Genomic DNA, 15,298 nt, shown 5'->3' with positions numbered 1-15,298 from the left:
CAAGTACTGAAAGATATCTTTTACACTAATATAATGGCGTCCCGTTGGCTCAGAGCTATACCTTAGCTAACAAGTTCACTGCAAATGAGATGTTCGGTCTTGTGCATTGAGCTAAATACAATAATGCGCCTATTGTACTTATGTAAGGCACTTCTGCCTGTAGCACATTTTCATCATCATCCTTCAGACGAAGAGGATCCTTTTCAGGATCAAGACTACGAACGATCATGGGGGTGCTTGAAGGCTTGACCTTGTCAAAATGCCTAAGCATCTATGAACACGATGCTCAAGTTCCAAACCAAGACATAATCGTGTTCTCCCAAAATCCTTCATCTCAAACTCAGATTTCAAGTGTTCAGCGGTTTCCCTTAACTCTTTAAGGGCTTCTAATGAAGGTCATGTCCAACATGAACTGCGATAGAATCCAAAACTTGTTATGGAAACGCACGGGCATATCCCTTCCCAATCAAGTAGTCACTTTAGTGAGCGTTTCAATCTTATTGTAAACGCGCTCCGTGGTCTAGAGCCACTTGACTTGGGTAGATGAAGTTCACCATGAACCTTCATGTATATTCCGTATCTAGATCCCTATAGAGATACGTAGTGACCACATTTATAAGCTGCATGATCAGTTATTCGGAAACTACCAAACTGACAGGGTAGTGGAGTGCAATGACATCTATTACGAGAGAATATGTCTCATCGTAGTCGATTCCAGGGCGTTTTGTGAGAAGCCTTGCGCCATAAGGCGAGGTTGCCATCTCTTTTTCTCATCACGCTTTCTAACGAAGACCCATTAGACAATAGGTTTTATGTTAGGAGGTGTTAGCATCACTGGCTCAAAAACCTTCCTCTTCGTTAGAGAACTCAACTTAACATGGATCACATCTTTCCATTTAGGCCAAATCTCTCTACGTTGGCATTCATTCATCAACGGAGCATGGTTCGATATCATCTGACTCAACAAACTCATGCGCATGCGCAACTACATCATCATTATGATGGAGTTTCTATCCCACGTCTCATGTACACTAGTGTAAGTTTCATAGAGCTCTATATTTTCAGGAATAGGTTTTGACGTTGAGGCGTCCCCCAACAATAACCCTAACCCGGAAGATACTCATGAGACGGATTTTGAGTCTTGATGATCAAAGGATTGGAATGTGCCAAAGTATCCTTCGAACCCACGGGCCTCCCACGCATCCTAGCTGGGGCCATGGCCTATAACGCCAGAGTGCCACTCTCTTTGGCATTGGCGCCATGCCTACCTCTGTGTAGGGTGGCGCTACGTCCTCTCGTAGGGACGTCCATCCTTGCAGGCATGTTTGCAGCATATTTGTGTGATCTCGTCACTTTAGTAGGGATCGAGATGGGACATAGTGGGGACAGGCCAAGACAATTCCTGTCGTTCCTGCTGAACATCTGTGTTCTTATCTCCCCCTAACGACGGGAAGACTGTCTCATCAAAGTGACATCCGCAAGTCTAGCGGTAAGGAGATCGCCATGCAAGGGCATTAAGTGGCGGACGATTGTTGGAGTCTCAAATCCAACTGAGTTGCTCATTCGTCTGTAAGGACCCATTATAGAGCGCTGTGGCATCGCTATTGGCACATAAGTGGCACACCCAAAGATGCGTAAGTACGATACTTGTACCCAGTCACTAGCTGTAACGCAGATGTAGATTGAGTGGCTGTGGGTCGTAGACTAATTAGCATAGCTGCATGCGATATGACATCACCCCAAGCTGATATAAGGAGGTTGGTGCGCATTACCAATGTCCGGACTACCATCGTAGTTGTTTCCGGGAGACCATTTGGGTGTGCTCATGGGAATATGATGTCCAACATCAGTCCCAAATGCAATAACCATCGAAAGTCTTCGATGTAAACTCACTAGCATAGTCAAATCCAATTGACTGAATAGGATGATTCGGGGAGTGAGCTCGTTGTCATATGATGTGTGCTAGGAGTGTTTCTGTAACGTCCCGAACCTGAATTTACCCGTTTACTAGTCATTTGGACGGTAAACGACCTTTACTTTCATTTTTATTGTCATTTCAGCACTTTTAGTGGCCCTAAAAGTTGACTTTTTGTTCGGGTCAAAATTTGAGAAAATGTTCTTCATGAAAGTTGTAGGGGACGTTAAACCGAGCGCGTGCATATGTGGTACGTAAAAATCGGAGGTCGTATGCGAAAGTTATAAGCGAAATACTAAAGTTACTGTTCATATGGTAAGTTTCTATAAATAGCCGAGTTACTGTGGTAAGTTTCCTTTTTCGGAAACTTACCGAGCCTTCTCCTTTCTCTCTCCCCGATTCTCTCTTCCTCTCCGACCTCGTCACCTTCTTCCGGCCATAACTCCTCCATCCGGCGACGGATTTTGACGTATAAGATGTCGTTGGAAAGCTCTCTTCCTTCTCTTCATTTCTGGGTTCGTTTCGTAGCTTAATATGAACTGTGGAAGGTGCAGCAACGAGAAGAAGAGGACGGCTACTGTAGCCGATCGGAACTTTCATCGATTTCCGGCGATTCCGGCCGTTTCCAGCCACCAAATTGGCATCGAAGGTTCGGTTTTCATCACTGATTATTTCCCCTATGGCCTTGTGTCACGATTTGTTGTGTAGAAGTCGAATTGATGAATTGAAATTTTAGGGTTCTTGAGAAATTTCTGGGCTTGTGTTCATCGGCCGAATTGGAGCTCTTTCAGGTAAAATTGGAACTTGTTGTAGTTGAATGAATGGTTGGGTGTGTTGAGTAGATGCTACTGTCCAAATTTGGTGGCCATCGGAGGTGGTGGCCGCCGGCGCGTGGGGCCCACGCGCCGCCACTGTTGGTGGCGCGTGGAGGCGTGTTGTGCAGTGATTTAATTCCAGTTTTTAGCTCATTAAATTGTATGACTATTGTAGAGCTTGTATGTGAAGTTGGGTGAATTTTGGAGGAGTTTGGAATTGTTTGTGATTTTTCGAAGTTCGGTGTTTTGTGATTGAATTGTTGGAAATCCGACCGTCGGATTTTCCTCATTTTCGTTGTGGAATATGTTGATTGAGGAATTGGTGTTGTGGAAGAGATTTGGATTGAATTTGAGAAGTAGTGGAGATAGGGATTTTCGGGTTTCGTTTAGGTTCGTAATTATTTATTCGAATTGTCGTTTATGGTAATGTACTTGTGTACAGGACGTTGTTGCGAGCTATGGCTAGATGAAGGAACGTGTTTGTGTGATCGCCAATAGTACTGTGAGTGGACTTTTGTTTTTAAATAAGTGATGCATGCATTTATTTACTAAAGTATTTTCTATTTAATTAACCTATTATTTTCCGAGCATATGAAGTGATTTTGGAATTTGATTACGATTTATCTCGTGGATTTGTTTCCAATGATGATTTTTGTGAAGTATTATGATTTATACCGGTTGTGAATTTTGATTATTAATTTGTTATGCTCGGATTCGAATTTATAATTGATGTTGAATTTGGACGAATTATTTTTCCGAGGAGATTTCCGGAATTAATTATATTTCTATTCGTTGTTTTGAGATTTCTGGAAAGCTTTTCGAAATGGGATTTCGATGCAGTTATTTCTTATTTATCTATCGACTTTCGGTTTTGGCATTGGGAATGCCTTGTTGATGATCTAATTATTTTCTTAGCGTGTGGGACACGCTGTTGATTTATACGACGTTTTACGAGAATTTCCGGGTACGGTTGGGAATCGTACCCGTGTTTTCTTTATTCGTGGGACATGGGGAAGCCTTAAGGATTTATTGGATTTTATTGGTTTTTACCCGCCATACCTGGGTCGTCATATTTATTGCTAGCTAGCCTATTAGTACTCCTCCCTGCTTACTATGTGTTTGTGGGTGAGTAAGAGCAGAGCATGGGATGCTCCAGAGTGTGGGACACTCCGACCCGAGCCTGGGAGGCTCCCTTCTCGTATGGTGATAACTTCTTCCCCATACTTTTTCGTGACTTGACTAGCGGGGCTAGTCCATTATTTTCGTAACCAGCGGGGCTGGTGTGTTTTCACGAGAATTTTGGATTTCGATGTTATCGTAACCAGCGGGGCTGGTCTTATTTTCTTGAGAAACGAGATTTCGGTTTACGATACATGATTTTCGAATGTTTTGACTAGCGAGGCTAGTCGGTTTATCGTTTTGAAATCCTTGGATTTAAAGCTAAATGTGTTTTTCTTAAATGTTGCATGCATCGTGTTTTTAAAAGGAATAAGTGTGGGAAAGTATGAAATCCTTTTTCTTTTAAATTGTTTATTTTTGTCCACTCACTCTAACGTTTTTCGTGTACTTTTCCCTGGGCCCTTCGGTTTCAAATGCCCAGTTTGCAGGCGCTATTAGTTGAGGTCGGGCGTACATGGTTCGAGGCATAGTTGATGAATTGCTTCCGCACTTCTTTGTTTGGCTCTGACCTATCGTGGGTTACTGTTTTGGGTAGTCCACTTTAGTGGTGACTTGACCAGTTCCCGGTAGAGTTATCTCTAAGGTGGGCCCCGCAGGGCCACCTCGGATTTCAGGGCGAAATTCGGGGCGGGTCCTGTCAGTTTCATAAGCAGCATTACACGTGACCAGCGTGTTTGCATGTCAACCAACATCATGAGATATTTAAACATCCACAAGTTGGTTGAATCAATCCTGAGAATCTCTACGGATTCTATGTAAGAACATAATGAGTATTGTCATATCCTTTGCATAGGACGGTCTCAGTCCTAATTTTCCTAAGGAACAGGCTTTGTAAAATGAGCGACAGGCCTTTAGAATCAACCAATGAGGATTTTGGTCGGGCCTAAGTGTCTGTAATGCTATTAGAAGCAAAATATGTGACTACATCTCCCATCATGGCATTGGGGCCATGGAAATAGCATGTATGACGTTATGGCCACTGGGAGGAACAACCATGGCGTCATGCCCATGGTTGGCGCCACTTATGGCGTCATCACGAGGGACTTGGGCGGCCCTATGGCGTCCCAAGACAGCTGCAGCACTAGATGCTGCGGTGGCTACTGTCTTATTTAGTCCTGGAATCAATTTTCGATTCTAGCTTCTTCTCACTCTGAAGAATGGGTATCCGGGTGAAGTCTTTAATAGACGGATCATCATATCATGACTAGGATGACCTATCCTGTCGTGACAAAGCCAATTTGTGTCTAAGTTCAAGAGATCTTCTCTCATAACTTTTATTGGATTAATAGCTCGAATAGTGACATAGAGTCCACTAGAGAGACACATAAACTTCTCTAAGATGCGCCTTTGTTCGCAATCATTAGAGGTATTGCAAAGGAACTCATTTCCGTTCTCTACATGCTTTTCTGCATGGAATCCGTTGGCTATTCATAGGTACGATTTGCCCTAGGAGCGTAGAGAGTATCTGTGACAGTAATCAAGGTGCCATTTGGCAAGGGGAACTTGGGCTATTCCATGTCCTTGAATTAATCCTTGATGGCCCAGCCATCGTAGTCACAAAGTAACATGCTCATGAATCAAAATGGAATCATAATGAAAAGAACTCAAAATTTTATTCATAAGCCAACGGAGTACATCATTGTCTCTTAATCATTAGGAGAATCCAATCCAAATGCTAGCTAATGCAAAACAATGGTAGTCGTCTAACTTCTTTCGGTAATTCCAAAATAAATGTGACCAGGTGAGTAGAGAGATGTCAGTGGAGCAAGGCTCGCTTAAGTACCACTAATCTCAAAACCTTCCTAGACATCACATTTACGTTGAGTACGCCTACTTTGAAGAAAGACTAAAGCATTGGCATCTACTACTAAAATGATATGGCAATTGCCTACATCTCTTGGAAAATAAAAACTTAAACAGAATTGGCGATCTATTGATCCCAGCCAGATTTGTAGTCTTGAACCCTTCACTCTAGATCATCTTCTTGATCTTCTTGTTCCACATAGTGAGCTTTTCTTGCTTCACAATATGTTTTGTAGGCGGTGACAATTTCTTCACGAGCTCTACAAATGTGTGCCCAATGATCAGACACTCCACATCGAGAACATACATCTCTTTGCTCAAACTCCATTGATTGAGGCGCTTTGAAAGCGTCATTTAGATGGCTCTTAGTGTTGGTGGCGCCACCAACATGGCCAGAGGCGTTGCCTCCCTCTCTCTTTCCACGTTGACCTCTTCGGTTCCGTGTTCGCCTATATTGGCGGTTACCTTCCCAAGTAGAGCGATTATATGGACCAGAACGTCCAGAAGTATCCCTAAGGTCAGGGTTTCGCTCTTGGCGCCTTCTCTTAGGGGCGCGACTATAATTGGATTCCGGAATATCCTCTATTTCCACGGATCTCGAATTATAGTTCTTCACAAGGATGTTGTCATGCTTTTCAGCGACATTCATAGCTCCAATGAGCTCATGAAACCTTGTGATCCGTCCTGCAACAACATTGATTCGATAGTTCTTAGTAACCATCAATGCAGAGACGGGGAAGGTAGAGAGAGTCTTCTCAATCAACATCGCATCTGTGATCTCTTTACCATAGAATTCCATTAAAGATTTAATGCAAAGTGCTTATGAGTTGTAGTCAAGAACTGACTTGAAATCACAGAAGCGGAGGCTATGCCATCTCACTTCTAGGTCAGGAAGCAGGGAGTTACGGACGTTGCCAAATCTTTCTTCGAGTGAGACCCACAGCCTTCTGGGGTCTTCTTCATTCATACACTCGTACTGGAGCAAATCATCCATATGACGAGTCATTAGGATGATGGCTTTCGCCTTATTTGCCTCTAAGGCTACTCTATTTGCTTCCAAAGCTTGAGCTTGCTCAACAGTTAGCACGTCCTAGCTAGGCTCGAGAATCATATCCAGGATTCCATCAGCCTTGAGATGCTGGCGGACATCACGAACCCACCTGTGATATCCAGAGCCAGTTGTTCCCAATGGAGCAAAGTCCAATTTGTTCAGGTTACTCATCCTGAAAGAGAACAAGAAATTAGGGTTAGTTTCGGAGCGAAATAGGCTACCACGAAAACATATAAAATTTCTGAGCGTAATCGCTTCCAAGAAATTAGGAATTTCCGAGCGTAGTCGCTTCCAAGAAATTCGATTTCAAGAGATATTGGATTAGATCGAAACAATGACGTAAGTGGTCGATCATAAATTCTCTACAAACTTTAAGTTTGGAGATCTCAACAAGCTCTAAGCTTGGAGTGAGCACGAACCCCCACAGTTCGGCTTAATTTGGTCTCCCCTATGATGAAGAAAGGGGGGTAGAAGAAGGGATGTTGGAAGTCCCCGAGAAAAAGAAGAAGAAATTGAAAAACTTCAAGGAGAATCTGTGTGAGGAGAAATCCCCTCAAGGCGAATATAGATGAGAAGTGATCTCTTGAAGGAAAATCTGGATGAAGAGAAATTTCCTCAAGGGAAATTCGGGTGAGGAGAAATCCGCTCAATTATATGAAGGTTTCAGGCGATCAAAGTACACCGATTGATATTGCTTTAGTTGCCTTAAAAATTTTGACTCTATCAATTTAGGCACAAAGTGCATTGTGTCCTCAAATGAATCTCATGAAGGCAAAAATCAATTTGGCTATAATGTTTATGGATATAATAAATGTGGAGAAGTACATGACCAGTCATCCAGTTGATTCATTTTTACTATCCCTTTGTAGGAGAAACAATCGGCAGCTCCAAAGAGATCTATAATTACAATGTTCATCACTATAATTTGTATTATATGACTTAGGGGTCATCATTTGGCCCTTCGGCCCTAAGCTCGCCCCAAGCCCGTCTGGCCGGTAGGGCCGAAGCCCAATCCGACCCTTCCATTAGGGCGGGTCGGCCCGACCCTTTCTGAAATAGGGTAGGGTATGGGCCATGCAAATGAAGCCCGACCCATTTGCGCCCGTTAGGGCCAAGCCCGGCCCAGCCATTTAAGCCTGCCCAATTAAGCCCTAATAATTTTCTATTTTTTAAATATGTTTCTCTTTTTTCTATAACATATAACTTATATCTTTCTTTGTAATTGATTTCCTTAGCTTTATTTTCTTTAATTTTTTTTTCTTTTATTAAACAACAATTAATTTTGGGAGATTTAGAGAGATAGTTAATTGAATATAACCACCTTAATTAATATTTATAAATGTTATAAGTTAATTCCAATATATATATATATATGATCAACAAAAACCAATGAGTCTTGTATTACCTATCATTGTGCCACATTTTGAGAAAGAAAAAAAAAATAATGTATTTCTTATTGTTAAACAAAATAAGGTTATTTTTGGCCCATTTCGACCCTCTTTGGCCCTATTCGAAAGGCTGGCCCGACCCGGCCCTTTCGGCCTTAGTGGCTCGGGCCTTTTGGGCGGGTAATGGTTAGCATATTTAAGCCCTGGCCCGACCCTACCTGGCCCTAAATTTTGTTGACTTTGACTGGACCCGGCCCAACCGGATCCTAAGTCCTAAAATTTAGGGTAGGGCCAGCCTTAGCCCGACCCATGACGACCCCTAATATGACTCATATGTCTTGGTCTGATTATTGTATTTTCGTAGTACAGAGAACATTTTTTCAATCACCTAGAGTTTCTTTTCAGGATTGCGAAAGCCACTGCTTTTATTAATATTTCTTTATAGGCTTTGTTACTGCAATTTTTCCAGCTGTGTATTTTCTTTCAGATCCTCTCTTTCACATAACCTAATGCCTCTTTCTTTGATTGTCTTCAACTAGAAGGCATTCCCAAGTATTTACCGAGATCTGTTGATCTACTATCTTTAGCCCTAACACTTTAGCAAATCAGCGAGTTCCCATAATACCTGGGAATACCTATTATGGGCAATCCAGTAGGCATTCTCAGGTCTTTAGCTAATGACTCCCTCTTTTTCACATAACCTAATGCCTCTTTCTTTGACTACCTCTTTTCTCCAAGGCTACACAACAATTCCAAAGTATTTTCTTGGATAACTCATTAATCTGCTAGAGTGTTAGGGCTAAAGAAAATATTAGATTTCTCAAAGTTTATAGCTTGACCTGAAGCCTTGAAGTGTTATTGAGCGTTGTGCTCATGTTCTCACACTTGTACAGTGTATCCCTCAAGAAAGTAGGGAGTCACCAACGAGAAAATAAATGTGAAATCATTGGCTCATTATCAATTTGTATTCTTTTTTGAAAAACAGGTAATGCATCCCGTTAGGTTAGAGTGGTGATTCTCCTTCCTATTATATTATTATTATTTATATTTGGGTAATACACCGAGGGGGACATAGAGTCTGTACCTCGTAATACATTACATTCAACTTCCACAAGGACATCCTGAATAATATCAGGCGTTTCATCTACCCAAAATTCATCCAAAAATGATGTATTAGCAAGGTGTGCAAGCCTATGTGCTACATCGCTTACTTCTCGACAAACATGTCTAAGTAAGATAATATTGAAGGCTTGCATATAGTACCTACAATCAGCCAAGATAACTCCAATCTCAGACATGTCATCATCTTCTCTGGTCAGAGCCGCCAGAACCACCGCACTATCACCCTCGAGCTCAACTTCTTGCCATTGCTGATGGATAGCTATAAGCAGCCCTGCCCTCACAGCCTCTGGCTAAACTTGGAGCGCAGATTGTGCATGCTCAATATGCCGAGAAGGTGCCGCCACACATTATCCCAGATTTATTTCTGGCCACTGCACCGATACATCCTCTAACACCATCACACTGGAACGCCCCGTTGACATTGATTTTGAGTCGACCACTAGGTGGACAGGACCACCTTGCCTTAGGCCGTATTGTATGCTTCATGGGAGTAGGATGCACAGCTCTGTAGTCTTCAAGCAGCTTCCATGCCCACAAAACCATGTGAAATGGGCAAGGTTCTAAAAAATGCTAGGCGCTAGTCAGGCGGTGACTCGAGGACTAGCGCCCAGGGGCCTAGGCGGGGACTAGGCGGTTTTTATTTTTTTTAATTTTTAAATTATTTTTATGACCTATAATAATAAAAATAAAAAAATTTAAAGTTTAAAAATTAATTATAAATATAAAAATAGTCAATATATAGAATAAATTAGGGTTTAGGGCCGCTTAGTCCCCGCCTAGAACCGCCTAGTCCCCTCCTAGCACCGCCCAAGCGGCACCGCCTAGCCCACCTAGTCCCCGCCTAGCCCGCCTAGTAGCCCAGCGCCTAAGAGCAACGCCTAGGCCAAAATCTGATAGATTCCTTACCGCCTAGGCCGTTTTTTAGAACATTGTGTTTGGCTCCTGTTTTGTTGCAGCTGGTCAACAGTCTCTTTTCTTGCGCGGGCGTGCCAGCACCGTTCGGGTGCGGTCGTCGGGGGTGTCCCTTGACCTGACTTCTTTCAAGTGATTGTGGTCAACTTGTATTGATGATACTCAAATTTACAATCACGAATGACAAATTGGCCACTAAAATAATTTTTCTGGCCATTCTTGCAAGGTGGGTTGCAAATGTATCCTCCATGTATATCAAAGCCACTGCTTGGCCCTGAAACACTGATGAAGAATTTGAAATTGAATTGATTAATAAAGCCACAGATTGGCTTTCCAAGACCACAACTTAATTGATAATTAAGTTGGCCATGGCTTAGTTGGTTAACTCCACCATGACGTCCAGAAGCATGGCCAAGGCTAAATTGATAATTAAGTGGGCCATGTTTTGATTGGTCCTCTTCATGATCATGATGACGTCCAGCCGCAAAGTCACAATTAAATTGATCATGAACTTGCTTCTGTTGATCAAAAGGATGATCATGGGCCATATCTTGCCCCCCATGCATCTGATCAGTAGCCACATATTTGGCTTGATCAGTGGAGAAATCAGATATTTGTTCAGAGACAATTGTATTGTCAGAAGAACAATCTTGTTGATGACCTTTTCCATGCACGGCCTCTGTGTAAGGCTGTGACTCACCAGTGAGACCCTTAGGTTGATTGCCACCTATAGGCAAGTTATCTCAGAAATGACCTCTTCGCGAGCAGGTTCTTGACGTTCCAATTCACCTTGTGTTTGTTGTGCCCCCAGCTCAAGCCTCTTGATCAAAATCGTGAACTCATCAAGCCGTCGATGGTCCTCCGTGAGGGCTTTTCTCATATTCTCATGGTATGCGGTAGAATTCTTTTGAAGGACATCAAGCCGCTCTTCTATGCTTGCATTCTCTGGAATGGGAATGGGCACATAGCCTTCTATCATCGCCTCGTCATCTGCAGTAGCAGCGTCACCATCAGTTTTATGCGGCTTGTAACTGGAGGCCTTGCGCTTTGAGAAGTTTAGGAATTTTTACTTCTTCTTCTTAAGAAAAACAGGCACGACTTCAGGAATTTCTTTTGGTAAAGATTTTCCTCTGGCATCCCAATGACGGTGAACACAAAAAGACTCTGGTGTAGTCCCACTGGGCGTGCCAAAATGTTTGGCTCCAGTTTCGTTGTAGCTGGTCAACAGTCTCTTTTCTTGCGCGGGCGTGCCAGCACCGTTCGGGTGCGGTCGTCGGGGGTGTCCCTTGACCTGACTTCTTTCAAGCGATTGTGGACGAGGAGAGCACCAACCTCGTCATGGGATTCTTTGTGCCTCGTGGCGAGGACTTTTTACTAAGCTTCTTCAAAATCACAATCGATACTCGATGTCGTAGATCGAGCAGAGCGAGAACCACTGGGAAGTGAGGAGAACTTGCTAAAGCGTGACTTTAGCTTGGCTGGAGGGTTTGGTGGCACTGACAGTCGGCTCTTGAGAAGACTAGGACTGGAGTGTGACTACCGGTAAGAGAATGAAAGAGGTTGCTCTAGAGAGGCTTAGATAATCTTAGAAATTGTTGTTGATGGATTGTGTGTTGTGTTGTTTCATTGTAACCTCTATTTATAGGCTACCATGCCAAAATGGTTGGCCTTAAACAAATGATAGTGGAGCACTAATTGGAGATAGTGGAGCACTAAGTGAGATAGTGGAGCACTAATTGGAGATAGTGGACCACTAAATGAAGATAGTGGAGCACTAAGTGAGATAGTGGGGCACTTATTGAAAATGATGAGTTTTGGAGTGATTTTGAGTCACTTTCTGCTCCTTTATTCCTTCAATTATATCTCCATCAAGAACTCAGAATGGGCATTCGACTTATTGATATGAAATGATCCACCATGAGTGTAGATCATTCTGGTAAAATCTCAGAGCTTAATTCCATGTGATTCGTCCGGTTTTCCACTTTTGTCTTTCAGAAAACTGAACCAAGGAAATGAAGGTTTTCCACTCCAAACTAGCTCTTGCACCATTCATAAGAAATTATTCTTGGGATTTCTAGAATGAATCTGTAAAGTTTTAGCTCATTTGGATTTCATTTGGTTAGTCTGCCGCCCCTCCTTCCTTGTTTAGCTCGGTTTCTCCTAGTCGAAGTAAGAAACTGTGCTAAAGTTGACTTTTCATTTCCATGCTTCCATCATTTCCTTTTGTTGCAGCTCGCATAATCTTCCATAATTCTGCAGGTAGGCTTTATTTAGCCTCTAAATAATATATCTCGAATTTGTCGACAATATATAGCTTGAGCCACTGATATTGGCTCAATTTCTCAAAGACACGCCTTGTCAGGCCAAAATGCTCATTTTGGGTTCAAACACATTGGAAATTGGTTACAGTCATCTCCCTTCCAGACAAAGTTATTGTGCTCACACCAGATAGCCCATAAGGACATAAAAAAGTCTTCCAATTGATTAGAATCTAACATGTCCAAAACTGCATCAATCCAATTCCCGAAGTCTGCTGCTTGAAATTCTGTGCTACCCATTGTAGAGGACTATGCAGCCAGAAGCATCTCATGACAGGGCAGTCCTTGAAGAGATGCAGCGCCATCTCCACACCATTATGGCAGAATGCACACTCCAGATTAGCTATTTTAATTCTTTGAATTCGAGCAACCCGAGTAGGGAGGACATCTTTGCAGAGTCTCCATACAAAGGTTCGCACCTTCGGGGGTACCCGAGTCTTCCACACCTTGTGCCAAAACTTCCCTACTAACTTCCTTACTCTGTTTGATGAAGAAGCTTGTGAGGATAGATTAGCAGTGGACTGTGCCAGGTGATATCCACTCTTAACCCTGTATACACTTCTCTTCTCATAGTGCTACACAAGTTTATATTTAGCAGGCCTCAGACTTAAAAGGATACCTGCAATAATGTTAACCTCTTCAACCGAGAATAATTCATGCAGCAGAGGTAAAATCCATTCTTTCTCCTCCGCATCAATCAAATCGCCCATCTTGAAGTCCTCTATCCCTACCATTGGAAGTGAGTAAGGTTTGAAATTATACGAAAGAGAGAACCAGGGATCATCCCACACCGACACCTCACTCTCATCCCCAATCTGGTACCTCAATCCCTTCTCAAGCGCTTCTCTACCCATTAGTATACTCTTCCACACATAAGAAGCATCATAACCCAAAAAAGCTTGCATGAAGGAGAAGTTAGGGTAATACCTGGCCTTGAGTAGACGTGCTAATAGCGAGTTAGGTCTATTAAACATCACCATATCTCTAAATCACATACCGCCTTCTCACTTATGAACACAGAGCTTCTCCCAAGCCATTCAATGTATCTTCTTCTCATTCTCCTTGTCTCCCCACCAAAACCTATCCATAGCTTTATGCATTGCATGGCATAGGTGCTTTGAGAGCTCAAAACGTGACATAAGTAGTTAGGGATCGATTGCAGGACTGCTTTGATTAGTGTTTCTTTGCCGGCTACACTTAGGGTTTTATCCCTCCACCCTAAAGTCCTCTTCTCAACCCTTTCTGTTAGGAACCAGAATGCCTCCTCCTTCGAGTAACTCAACTCCGTAGGTAGTCCTAGGTATTTGTCGTGTTTTGCTACCCACTGAACCCCCAAACAATCTGCAAGGTCATACGGGACACATAAGGGCATGTTTTGACTAAAAGAGAAGCAATTCTTTTGGAAATATATTTGTTGTCCCGATGCCCTAGCATAGGTCTCCAGAATCTTCTTCACCTCCATATACTCCAGCTTATCTACCCTGAAAAAATATAAAGGAGTCATCTGCAAACAACAGATGACTAATAACCGGAGCACCTGAGCAGATGGATACTCTACGCAACACTCCTCTTTTAACTCCTTGAGTGATCATTCTAGATAGTACTTCTGTACATAATAAGAAAAGGTAAGGGGTGATTGAGTCCCCTTGCCTCAGTCCCCTTAACGGTAAGACCAGACCCCTTGGCTCCCTATTAATTAAAAAATAATATGACACTGTCTCTACACAACTCATCACAGTACAATCCATTCATCACAAAACAAATATTAAATCTTGAAGCTCTACTCAACCCGATCATAGGCCTTACTCATATCTAGCTTCAAAGCACTATACCCCATAGTCTTACCTCTCAAGCATTTTAAGAAACGGGAAACTTCAAATGCCACTAGGGAGTTGTCTGAAATTAACTAACCTGGAATGAATGCACTTTGGGATTGATCAATAAGTCCATCCAGAGAGGTTTCAGTCTATTTGCTAGGACCTTCGAGCCAATTTTGTAGAGTACATTGCATAGACTGATTGGCCGGAGTTGACTAACCTGTTTCGGTTCCTTCACCTCGGGGATCAAAGTGACATAAGTGTCATTAATCTGCTTTAATACCTCCCTGGACCTCAGAAAACTCCTTACAGCAGCAACTACGTCTCCTCCCACTATACTCCAGAATTGTTGATAGAAGCAAGGTACAAATCCATCTGGCCCCGGCGCCTTTGAAAGCTGCATTTGCTTAAATGCCCTCCAAACCTCCTCTTCAAAAACCTCCCTACTCAACTCCTCATTCATCTGTCTTGTAACCAGTCGTGGCAGCGAACTAATAACCTCCGGCAATCTGGGAGGAGAAGAAGTCTCGAACAGTTCCCTAAAGTAAGAAATGACAATATTCTCCACATCCTCATCCTCTTACCTCCAAACCCCATGTAGATCCCGTAAACCCTTAATCACCATCAGAGAGCCACAGAACCCTCGATCTTTGTTTCCAAAATACCTGCTCTTTTGAAGGAGCTCTTGGAGCTTGGATTCCAACTCCAACCTAGCCAGTGTCGGTTGTGCGGATAGAGAGTTATGAATTTGTATCCTTTGTAGCTCAAAAATTTGGCACTTGCTAGATATCATGTGTGAGAAAGCTTCACTGACTAAGATGAAGAGATAGGGAGATGGGGATCTCCTTGTATTAAACCCCTAGCATGCTTGAAAATTGTTCATGCCTTCCCACTCAAAATCGTAGTTGAAATACACTTTATAATCAAAGATAACCAAGAGGCATTGAACCCCATTTTAATCAAAACTGTTTCCAAGAA

The 15,298-nt window shown here is 42.7% G+C and overlaps 1 protein-coding gene and 1 long non-coding RNA gene across 2 annotated transcripts; one reads left to right on the top strand and one right to left on the bottom strand.

Annotated features, from left to right (window-relative positions):
- The first annotated feature begins 2,288 nt into the window (after positions 1–2,288).
- Positions 2,289–5,073, top strand: LOC133736800 (uncharacterized). Its single transcript, XR_009859730.1, has 4 exons — positions 2,289–2,564; positions 2,652–2,706; positions 3,173–3,232; positions 4,331–5,073. It is a non-coding gene; the product is annotated as an uncharacterized LOC133736800 (long non-coding RNA).
- Positions 5,074–12,676: 7,603 nt separating this feature from the next.
- On the bottom strand, positions 12,677–14,783 carry LOC133727437 (uncharacterized). The gene is made up of 4 exons (XM_062155020.1): positions 14,541–14,783; positions 13,501–14,007; positions 13,139–13,366; positions 12,677–13,078 (listed from the first exon to the last, which is right to left on the bottom strand). Exons 1-4 carry the CDS (start codon positions 14,781–14,783, stop codon positions 12,677–12,679), a joined length of 1,380 nt encoding a protein of 459 aa, XP_062011004.1.
- Positions 14,784–15,298: the final 515 nt, after the last annotated feature.

The sequence above is a fragment of the Rosa rugosa genome, chromosome 1 (genome assembly GCF_958449725.1).
Source record: "Rosa rugosa chromosome 1, drRosRugo1.1, whole genome shotgun sequence".
Lineage (NCBI taxonomy): Eukaryota > Viridiplantae > Streptophyta > Magnoliopsida > Rosales > Rosaceae > Rosa > Rosa rugosa.
The sequence above is the reverse complement of the archived record's forward strand: the minus strand, read 5'-3'. Positions and strand labels throughout refer to the sequence as shown.